Genomic DNA, 12,517 nt, shown 5'->3' with positions numbered 1-12,517 from the left:
TGGAGTTTTGAGTTTTAATCAAGATATTAAAAAAAGTGAATCATCAAATAAGGACTACATGAAGCACGTGATGCAATCCAACGGCTATTGAAAAAGGACAGGCGAAAAAGGTGCGGACACAAGTTTATGCAGGACAGAGCAGATGGTGTCTGCTCCACTCACACAATAACACACACACACACACACACACACACACACACACACACACACGCAGACGCAACCACACACTGGTGACATAATAGTAGCATGCCAGGTGTGCAGTTGGTGGCCAGCAGTCTGGCATAGGCCAGAGTGTGCAAGTGTGTTGTCTCGATCCCTTGCTCTCTTTTGTGTGAAAGGGGCCCCCTATTCAATCCACTCCGCTGCCAGCTTGGCACTTAATCACAGAACAACACAGTACATGTGCACACTAACACAAACACACAGGCACACAAAAAAACACGCGCGTGAACACCACCCTCTGTCGCCTTTTTGTCCAGCCTACGGAGCCACTGAAAAGAGGTCAAAGAAGAATCCAGAGAGGAACGAATCGAATACAACCATACTTTGGATGAACTTTAAGCTCAAATGGTAAAAATAAATAAATAAATAAAATAAAAAATAAATAAAAAAGATGGGAGTAGAAAATGTCAGTTTGCTACTGCACTAACAATCCACTGACTATACTCTCTCTCTCTCTCTCTCTCTCTCTCTCTCTCTCTCTCTCTCTCTCTCTCTCTCTCTCTCTCGCACGCTCACACACAAACACATTAAACATGGCCATGCATAATGAGAGGTGGTGGAGGTGAGACCGTGTTGTCAAATCAAGCCAGTGACTGGGGAAAGTTGTGTATGGCTTTTTATCATTGTTGAGACGAATGTATGGGATGCATTGTGAGGACAGTTTGACTTGTCAGGGGATGAAAAGTTTTCAAACAAAGTTAGAGTTGGGTTGAGTTGTTGTGCTGTGTGGAGATGGTGGGTCCACACATACAACAATAATATAAATGAGAAAATGTGTGTGTTTTTGATTTCTGGTGTCCACGACATGATATCAAATTACCATTGACAATACACGCTCAGGAATACTGTATGCTGTACATAATAAAATATACATTAAATATCTTATACTGTACTGAAACTCTTCTCTTGTCTTAAGCCCCTAACTATCACACTGAGAGGCAAACATTTGTGAGTGTTGGCAAAGATAGCAGCTATTTTGCGCTTTTCAGGTTTTGCTCAAGGTTGCAATTGTTCTTGAGATGGTCTTGAGAAATTCTGAAGCAGTGTCACTTGTTCTGACACAGTTGTTGTCCGTGTCACAATGAAATTATGAACATGTGAAAGGGTTTCAGAGTGGCTTAAGATTGCCTTAAAGGGACAGTGTGCAAGATTTAGACTTTTTTTTTATTAAAAATGAATAAATTAATGATTGTAAATTTCAGAAACTTGCAAATGAATGTGTTCTTAATGACCAACAGCATGTTTTAAATATAAGCATAGGTCTAGCTATCATTAAATTATATTACAAGCGGAGTGGCACTTGTCCGGAGGCAACCATTTTTGTTATATTTACGGACAATTGTAAATGCAGCACCTGCAGCACCTGCAGCACCTGCAGCACCTCCTGCTGTTCATTATGAAAAACTTACACTCTAAGAAAAATTACGACCTTGAACGAATGCTGACAAATACCTGACATGAACAGGCATTTGCTATCTTAACTTCTAAATGTTAGTGAGATGGGGGCTGGAAAAGAAGTGATATTTCTCTTTTTACCATCCAAACTAGCAAAATGATTATGTTTATGGTGTACGTACAATCAAAACTATCAACACAGTAGTTCCGGAAAGTTCAAACTACACAAGAGCTTTTGGCTTTGGTTTCCTTAATTAGTCAAGTCAAAAGTACACATTCGCTAAATCAATTAAATGCTCACTTTCCAGATGGTATTTCTTATGGTATAACAGAATCTCACTGAATTCAGTGACGTCCATGTCTGAATAAAAATAACGTCTGGAAAAGTCATACTAAAGGAGGTATGTGTGGAAGTCTTTGTCACATTCCTCGATAGATCAATAATGCAAAGTTGAGATGTAATCAATAGAGTGTCAGATGGTTACAGTGCGGTAGCACATTCCATTTAACCTCAACAAACAATCCTACAGCTCCATAAAAATTCTTAATTTCAATTAATCTATTGATATGTCAATTTCCAATTTGATTTTTTTATGATTTTTTTTTTTTTTTTTTTTTTTTAAATCCGGGACCAATAAGCAGCTTCAAAGTGTCTCAATAGAGAAAATATTCAAGAGCACTATTGACTTCATTCTGAATATATTGCAAAGACTGCCAAAGAAAAAAGTGCGGAACTGATTCTAGCAGTGGCATATATCTGAAATCTGCCCTGAGCGTGTGGTTTAGAATTCAGTGGCTGCACAAGAGCCACATAATGAAAAGCTGTTGCTGGAGCCTAAACTATGGTCTGAGCGTGGAGGAGCACACAAGGAGAGACTTTTCTGCTTGAAAATAACAGCTTCTCAATCTGCAAGAGCTTCTATCCAAAAATCAATTTCAGCTCGTCCATGAGCGCTTTAGCCTAGGATAATGACTTTGGCGAGTATTTATTTAGCAGGCGCAGCAGATTTCCCTGTTATTTCAAATAGGTGGCGTGCGGTGGTGACTCAACGCCAATCAATATAGAACTGTCAATATTTAAATCTTTGCAATCCGTCAGACACATGCAGGCGTTCGGGACTCTAGCTATACACTCATTATTGTACGACAAAAAATAAACAAATAAAATAAAGCAATTAATGCTAATAAAAAAAAAAGGCCAATTTCTTCAGCCCTAACATTGGCGTTGTAATGCCTGGCTCTACTCACAGAGTAAATAACCGTTGTGTATTTCAGGTGTGCTATTCCACTAATCAAAAACTGACTTCTACCAATAAAACTGGTGGAACCACTGACCCGTGGAGGATTGTTCCTGGCAAACTTTGTCAGCCCTGCCTGCCCAAGTGTCACATTACAAGAGCGGCAGAGGTAAACAGAAGCTGACACCTGTCACAGATGTTACAGCTAGGCGATGAGCTTGCCCACATATCTATCTGAGGCTATCTGTCAAATGCTATCCAGCTGATGCCGGTGAAACAAACGGTGTCATTTGTGCCGCTTGAACATGATCGTTCACTCATGTGGAAATGACAGAATAAGAAAAATTAAACATGTGCGTATTGGGCATTTGATTCCATTGGACAGCAGAGGCCAGGAGGCTGTTTAACCTTTGATTGCTTCACATTGGAATTTCTTATTAGCTATATAAAGTAATGGGAATTCTTACAATGCACACGTTGGATTTGCACTTGTATGTCCAAAAACATGTTTTACATTTGTCAATGTAACACATTTCACAAATAAAATATACTTCTACATTTTGTGTATTAAAACTGTCAATCTAAGAAACTGCACCTGTGAAGACGAACACTTAAGGGTTTACTTTCACCATCTTTAACATATGCCTGATCAGCTCATCTTTGCTGACACATTTGTCAAAAAAAAAAAAAAAAAAATCCTTAAATAGTGTGGATTTAACTAAATCAAATCGTTTTGGTGATACTCACTGTTCTGAAGCAGGAGAGGTTTAGTCTGATTTGACATAAGACATTGAAAAAGTATATTTTACTAGCCACCACGGAGTGATCTCCACTATACATATATATATAATGCTAGTGTCACACTATGGCATAAAGTACTTTGCACACAGCATTGTGTTATCAAATGTTCTGCTGAAAATATGACACATCAAAGTTCCAATACACAAAGTACATCAACTAAATGTGAAAGCAAATGCATGCATAACTAAAAAAATACAGTGGCAAACTGAAGGTTTTAAATCTCGGGCTCTAGCAACTCTTGACATTACAGCACCAGCTCGAACTGCAAATGGTGTCATGATTGTGAGGATGCATGTCACAGACTAATGTAATCTGTCATGCAGGAGTGATAGCCGTGTGTCTGGAGCTATGAAGTGTCATGTTGTGTCGTAGTCCGGACATTCATTTGACAGCGTAATGCTAAGACGACAGCCCAAGTATCTAAATAAATGTGAATTTTATCTTGTGTCTCACAGCTGTGACCATTACAATTTAAGGGACTCACAGGGTACGTATTTGTAAAGTTATAATACCGAAAGGAAAAAATAAAAAACAGTGGTGAACAATAAGGTACACAGAAATGCACAAAATGCATTTAACGATGTTAAGTGTTAAGAGATATGGTAAAATGGCCTCAGTAATGCAATATAATGGCTTTAAAACCATTAGATTACATTACATTGCAAATAAATTGTAATCAATCAATCAATTATCATATTTTAACTTGACCAAGGAAGCAAATTTGGTAGTACATGTAATCCTTAACTGCCCTACGTATCAATAGTCACATATGCACAAAATATTATTTTGTGCATACATATCTTCATACTTAAACAACAGCGGCGGTCCGTGCATTTCACACTTACGCATTCAGTGGTCGAACTAATACCCCCAGATGCACACGTACGCATTACTGGGCATACACCATAATCATATACAGCACAGGCGTTTTTCTGGAGCATCTAAACATCAAAAAACCCGCATAACAATTAAAACTGATCGCTGTACGTGATACTGTCAAATCCTAAAATAAAAGGGAATTTAAAATGATGTGTACCCAAAGTGTTATTAAGTCCACAAAGAACTTTAACAAGATTGTCCAGTAAATTACAAATCGCACTTTAATAAGTATTTTATTTATTTACCATTAATTGACGACATTGTGGCGAGAAAGAACTGTTTTCCATTGTAGCGAATGGAAAACAAATAAAAAAATTAAATGGAGATGTATCATAATTGTAATAATTATGTTAGATTAATAAATAAAAAATGAAATTCACTTTTATTATAATTATGATGAAATATAATTATGTTAGGCCAGCAGAGAAGGCCTTGCTGGCTCGGAGGGCCCACCACTGATAAACATGTATCTCAGATATTTAAAAAAATTGTCATTTGAAGAATTCACACAAATTTGAAAGCTATGCACGTTCTTAGGTTATTTCCACATGATGCTATTTACATTAAATCACATTTGAGTGAATTCTATATCTAAACCAATCAACTGCCAAAGCTGGCTGAATGGGCAATCTATATTAGCAATTATACTTGCTGGTTCACTTTTCCTATTCACCACCATCACAACAGCAAATCCAATTGCGAGGTTTGTTTATTTATTTATTTGAGTTTCTGTTTGATTCAAATAAGAGAAGGAACTGCCAATTGAGTGAGAGTGAAAGCAAAAAGAAGGGCATTTCATTTAGCAGTCATGTAAATCCAACCTGCACAAAGGGCATTCAGTTCATAAATGCCATGCATACGTTTAACAAAAAGAGATTTCTAACTAGGAGCATTTTTATCGATGGTTAAAGGGTGTTACAACCTATTAAATCTAAAAAGAAACCTGCTTATCACACTTGCTAGTGTGCTATTGTGTTTGTGTGAAATGATCATGTAGCAAGGAAATAAATCTGTTTTCACAATCACCATGTATGAAAGCAAAGGTAACTCATCCAGGGTAATCATATGTTTAGATTCAAACACAAATTATAGGACAGGAAACAGACAATCACCTTGTGTGGTCGACAAACATCTCCTTAAAAAATGTGTCTGTGGTAAATCCACTGTTTTTTTTTTAAGAGGCCACAACCTTCAGGTTCCTCTTAATTTTTTGAAAACAACAACCGCCAGTTGCTATCGTGTTTCCTGTCTTATAACGGACCGCACATACATATCTCACAAACTAAACTTCCTGTTAAATGTTTTATGACAAGGGTTCCTCTTGAACTGATCAAGTAACGTTATATTGTAATACAATGCCATTTTTTTAATATCCTCTGCTGCAGCAAACATTTGCCAGTTGAGTATAATTTAGAGTTGAAATGTATAATTTTTCAAAACACGCAACAAAATAAAGCAAGACACAGTCTTGTCAAATGCTGTATTCAGAATGCCCTACGCTACGTGTGTCCCTCAACTGTGGAAACTGTGTAAAAGGCGTAGATGTTCAACCTGCAGTGTCTTCTATCTTACATGAGCGCACGCACACGCCAACACTAAGGCCTCGCCAGCTGGTGAGTTTGCCCTTGAATGGCTACCCCCGGGCACTGCTGTGGTACGCATGCAGTTGCTTTAAAGACTGCTGGAGACCGGAGTAGCACTGCAAAAAAGGTCGCAAGTTCAAATCTGGGCTAGCTGCGGCCATTGTATACAGTTAGCCTGTTCTGCTTGTGCTTTTTTTTTGTTTTTTAAACCTGGCACCCGCACACAGACCATAAACATGCGTTTACATTGCGCATGTGTATGCTTTTGATTGTCAACAGCTCTTGAGAGTTTCTGCAACTAAGCATTGTCTGTACTGTTGAGAATAACTGCAGTGAAAAGTGGATCTTTGTCAATAGGTAGATTTGCCCTTGACTGACCCGCCTGGGGGTCTTTATGAACCATCGCCTGCTGTGCAGTAGGGAAGCTGGGAGTCTACTCTTAAGGAACAGATGCCAGGGCACAGCAGCTGTTCATCTGGCATCAAATCAAGCCAAGTGGATGGGGCCAACAAAGCAAGAACAAAAAACATCAACATGTGTTACCAAAACATTCCCCGCGTGATAGGAGAGCCACACGCACACTCAAATCCACAATTAAAAGTAATGTGAAAATACACAAAACATATGTATTATTAACGTACCTTGGAAAGACTGTCGAGCTCTCTCAACAAGCTCTTCAATTGGATAGCTGGCTAGGTCTCCTCTGGCATGCTTTGTCTTGCAGTAGGTACATGCATTCAGGCACCTGGACAAATAAGCAGGGACATTATTGCATCTATAATCCAATAAATCAAAAGGCAGCCTTTATAATGCTTGTTCTGCCTCAAAAAACATATCAAACATATTGTGAGCGATTTATGATTGAATAAAATATGTGCTTGGGAAAAAAGGGACCAGCACAAATTTGTTGTTCGGCTAAGCACTAGGAAAACCGGCAGACCAGGTTCTACAATTGAGTTTTTTCCACCTCTTTTTGAGACGGATCCTTAATTAGGCTAGAAAATTGAATCACTAAATTCTTGACAAGACCTAAGCGGTCTAGAACTCTTTAAGCTCATCTGATGAATTTTCTGTGTTACAGGACAGCTAAAGTCACCATAACAGTAAAGAAAACAAACACAAATGGACCAAAAAGGAGCAAGTAGGATAAGAAGTTCAGTTATACATTGATTCATAAAGGAAGGAACTTATTAAGCTGAAAAAGGGGCTCCTTCTTGATAGCTGTCTATATATCGTGAGACGGTTCCATTGAACAAAAAGAAGGGATTTCGTCCATTAAATTCAAATATGTGACATTCAATTTTGAACAAAAAACATATTTAGGGGCAAAGCTGGTTGATGTGGTGTACAATTTTCTGCCGCGTTTCAAAATAGTATTTCATCCAAATGTCCTAAAATATCGTAACTGTGACAAATAATTGACCTCAGCCCAGTTTCGTAGTGAAAGAACCCTCTGTTCGTTCACTGTGTGCCTTTTATACAAAACCCAGATTGAGAGGATTCTGTTCTTCAATTGCATTTTTATGTGGAAAAAAATTGTTGACAAAAACATTTAACTAATGATTAATAACCAGAAAACACTGTGCTTTGCAACGACTAATGTGATTGTGTCCATGGGCTTGTGAGAAAATTATTCTGTCTCCTCAGAGAAAAATCAAAATAAGATAAATAAACTGGCCTTGGACCCAGAGAGATACACATATCTGGTTCTAATAACACTGCTTGTGTGTGGGTGCCAAAGCATCCCACTGTTTGAAACATGATTCTTCATGAACCCTATATTCTCTGTAATTTAAAGGAAATTAATTATATTCTAAGTATACTCTCCGGGGTCAATTGAGTTAAGGGTAGGGATGCAAGGATATGAGAGAACAAAAAAAAAAAAAAAAGACCAAACAGGAAAAAAAAAAAAAAATACTTATGGCCTTTCGGCATCCAATCGACTTGTTACTAACTGTAAATTCACAAGCAGTGTCCTGTAAGTGATTGGTGAAAATTAAATACAACTGTCTACTATGGCTCTAATTATTATTATTCTTGTTCAAAGTTTAACACCTGTTTAAAGGGATTTAGACCGTTTTTCATTCCAGCAGGATGTGCTATAGGTGCTGCACTTACCATTGTCTGTAGTTATAACAAACATGGCCACCTTCGGAGAAGTGCAACCCCCGGTGTAATATAATTTGTATTTATATTTATAATGATAACTAGACCTACGATTTCTGTATATTTAAAACATACTGTTGGTCATTATGAACATATGTATTTGCAAAGTTTTGAAATTCCTAATTATTGAATGTATTCATTTTTGATTAGAAACTGTCTAAATCTTACACAGTGTCCCTTTAAGGCTTTTATTCTTGTTATAGTTTTACACTGTTATGATTCATTGATGTACCAGCCACTAAAATGGAAGACAAAAACCAAGTTATTCAATTAGGGATTGTAAATATAAGTGACTAGATAGACCATAAATTGGAAACAAGTAAAATATCAAAGTACCGTACTTTCACCTGATCACTCTGCTTGATATATGCCATCCTTTATAGATTGTCAGCATTTGACTGCATTTGAACAGACCACATGCACAGCATATGGTACATTGTTAGTAGCCAGTGCTAATGCTGGAGATTTGTGTCATATCATACAATGACAGTGTAATTTATGAGTGATTTCTTAGTGAACTTAACAACCTATTGAATATTTTTTAATGGCGGTGAGTTGATGTTGGCAGCTCTGTGATGTGACAACAATAAAGACAGAGTTGCGAAGCGTCAGCTAGCCATTTCGCTAACAAAGCTACGAAGGCCGACTTCAAGATAAGTGTTGAATGGGTTTTGCATTGTCATCCATGTATTAATTAGTATGTTTATTTTAAATTTGGCCTTTGCAAAACAATGTCATGTGACATGAATTTGTTTGTCTTCCTTGGTGGGTCTTATCTTGACTCCCCTGTAGTCCCAGGAAAGAAAACTGATTTTTTTTCCCACCCCCCATATTTGGCCAAATATTTTCAATGGCCAAAAATTCAGTACATGTTGAGTTGTCGATACATATTTGATGTTAGTTTTATGTACCAGTCTTACTCCGAGTACTGCAGTGGAACCTCTTAAGTGGACAATTCTGGAGTATGCACAATTACGCATCAAGAAACCTCAGTGTATCAGACTTGCATGCACCCAAGGAATCAAAACTTACTCACTAAAATTGTGTCTATAGTTCAGAAAGGTTTTATGAAGGCTTTAAATTATGAAATAATAATATCTACAGATGCTACATCGGTCGGACTGCGGGGAAGCTTGGCAAATTCGTTCTGAGGTACATTGTATCGAAACATAGTTGTATCACTCCTATAAATAGTTGTATAATTAAAGTTATATAGATGTGTCTTCAGAGCCAAAACGGCTAAAGAGTACAATATTTCATTAATTACTGGTTTATACTCATATCTATTTTTAATCGCCCAATTTAATAACACCATCATATTAAAAAGAAAAAAACCCTTACTCCAAAGTTTACTTAAATTACAATGTATTGTTTGAAAAAGCATTTTAAAAGCAATGGAAGATTAATACAACCACGCTTCAGTAATCCTTTAGAAGTGCAAACTCCATGCAAAGAGGCATGTCACCAAAGGCAAGAAATTGAGTAGAAAAATAGTTGTGTTTTAATCTGCCTATCCCTGCCACTCTATGCGTTGCTTATCCCAGTTGAGGGCACTAAAGATGGCAGCTAGGTCACAGAAGCTCGATGTGGAGAAAACAGAGACAGATGGGACCCTGCAAACACTCACACACAGACATACACCACAGCCACCACCAACACCAGGGGGTCCATCCATCTTAATGTGATCAGGCCCAGCTGAGTGGATCACACCAACATTAATCTCAAGAGACAGTGGTCTACTTGCTTCTGTGTGTGCGTGTGCATAATTGTGTGCGCGTGTGTGTATCAATTCAGCCTATGTGTGCATGTGACTGTCAGTATGCTCTTGCTGAGCATTTGTCCAATATCAAGACAACGCATTAGCAGATTCGACATCCCCATCACCCCAAACGAAGTGCGACAACTACTCAGCACTCTGACATAGAAAGAGGTTGGAGCAGAGGAGCTCTGTCGCAGCATGCCTTTGTATGAATAAAGATCCCTGCCAGATATTTGAAATTTGCTGGACCCAAGTGAGGATCAGTGTTCATTTTAAAACTCAATGACTGTCAGCATCCATATGACAGCAAAAATAAACACTAGTACAGTATATTGTTCATAACTTAGCAATTTTACTTCCTCTTTTGTTTCTCAGTATACCCCTTCTGTTTCCTACTGGCTAATTAAACCAGTGAGGTAGCTGTTCCACTTGACAAATGTGTAGTTCATCAATGTGTTACAATGAGAGGGGTTTCCTCCCCAGTGTGTCTGGGGCTGGTTCGTGAGTGTGTGTGTATGTGGCTCTATACGTGTGTGTTAAAAGCACTATTGTGTTGCTGTCTTGAAAAAGAAAGCCCTGTGGTTTCTCCGTACATGTGTAAACCTCCCTTGACACGCATACACACACACACACAGAAGCAAGCAGTTTTCTTTAGAGGGACTTCCCTTATGCAGCATCTTAAAGACACAGACTTCGAGACAGTTAAGCAGGAAAATGTTTTCTCAATGATAAGCACTTAGGGTTTGCACATTAATTAGAAATCTGCTCCCTGCATAAACAAATTGGGCTATGCTTGTGTCTTGGTTCGTTGATGGGGGTTTGCTTAGCGCCAGCTTGAGAACGCAATTATCAAAACAAAGCTTTGGACTGCGAAGGCAAATCGGCGTTTTATTCATTTGTAAAGCAAGGTTATTCAGTGTGCTTATTGTTTGCGCGGGGATAGGGTGGAGTGGGTAAATGAGCAAACAAAACCTTAAACTGCCATTATATGGGCGGACAAAGCTGATGTCTGCAAGTGTACAGTTTTTCAACGTGAGTTAAAGTTGGGAGTCAAAGAATGTGGCATACACAACAATGAAGCCATACAGAAAGGAAATTTATTGTGGATTATTATTATAGAGAGAATAGTCGCATAAAAGCAGTTAAATCCAAGCTGGAGGACATGAACCTGCTTGCATCCAAGGGTTGTTGAGAATTTGCATTAATACAAATACTTGGGAAAAAAAAGAGGCCTTTAATTTAAAGGTTCCAATTTTTTTAGGTCATGAATGGCAGCAATAGTCAACAATGTTATTGTTACTAATTCATCACATATGTACAATAGCTTGTTCAAGAGCAAGGATATTAGAAATAATGTTTCGCTTGCTTATAATCCTTTCTGGTCAAGGTATAAAGCCCGGGAAATACACACAAACAGGGTTCGTTCAGAGTTCCCACAATAGCATTTGTGTGCATTTGTCGAACCTTTATTCATACGTGCACCCTGAGCCAATTGTCTTTCTGCAACTTGCGTGTCAAGCACAGTATAGCTCACAATTTATTCAATCAAGCCTTTGTACATAAATTTAGTCACGCTACAAAGTCAAGCTACTGCATATGAATTTGACAAAAGGTCACGAGATGACCTTCGAGATCTTGGACTACTACTGAAGTCTTGCTTGTTGTTTTGGCTGGCAGAGAGAGAGCATGTGCGCAGTGAATGTCTGAGAGACCACAACCTCATGTCAACATGGGACCTCCAAGTGTTTTCATAACTTCTTGTTTTGACTGTAGGCAGACCTCGAGACTGTGTTTTCGCTAGATCAGTCAGGTCATTGTTAGAGGACAAAAACTGTGTTTGTGCACAATTACTTCACTAAAATAGATTATTTGCTTGACAGTCAACACATTTTATCTGGGCAAGTTGTAAAATAGACAGATAGTAAGGTGGAACACAAATTTGAATCATCCTAAAATAGGCTTTAATCAAACCAGTAATGCAAGACCCAAGAATATTTTGCATGCCTTCTACTCAGTCACACTCTAGTAAATACTAATAACACACAATCATGCTCTTCTTTTTATTTGACTTTGGCATGGCTTTTGTACAATTGCAGTGGACGGGTATGAGAACTGAGGAACAAAAATTAACTTGATGAAGATTTACCAGGAGCAAGGGTAAAGCAAAAATAAGTAAAATTAGGTAAACACGATAATTAATAAATAAAAATAAATAAATAAATAAATAAATAAACTGCGTTTGTTTTTTTTATGTTATGTGAATTGCCTTAATGGGACCTGCAGTAATTTTCCTCTGCACATTGTCCACCATTACATTAGCCTGGGAACCAGACTTAATCGCTGTACCAGCAACTGAATCTGGGCAGAGTTGCCATGAAGCACATTTCTGAGTATGGGCAAACCTGACCAAACAGATAATTGAAAAAAACAATCAGCAAAGAGTGAAATATGACATCAGAAAAGCTACCCATAGA

The 12,517-nt window shown here is 38.0% G+C and overlaps 1 protein-coding gene across 1 annotated transcript in view; it reads right to left on the bottom strand.

Annotated features, from left to right (window-relative positions):
* The window catches only part of cdkal1 (CDK5 regulatory subunit associated protein 1-like 1), a 201,086-nt gene that overhangs the window by 111,894 nt on the left and 76,675 nt on the right, over positions 1-12,517 (bottom strand). Inside the window, exon 8 of the mRNA XM_088409351.1 lies at positions 6,760-6,863. Coding sequence (XP_088265477.1) covers positions 6,760-6,863 — 104 coding nt within the window. The remainder of the gene's footprint in view (positions 1-6,759; positions 6,864-12,517) is intronic.

Source organism: Hippichthys cyanospilos, chromosome 3 (assembly GCF_059441005.1).
Source record: "Hippichthys cyanospilos isolate Australia breed blue-spotted pipefish chromosome 3, RoL_Hcya_1.0, whole genome shotgun sequence".
NCBI classification, from domain to species: domain Eukaryota; kingdom Metazoa; phylum Chordata; class Actinopteri; order Syngnathiformes; family Syngnathidae; genus Hippichthys; species Hippichthys cyanospilos.
Note: the sequence above shows the minus strand (reverse complement) of the source record. Positions and strands in the feature narration are given on the sequence as shown.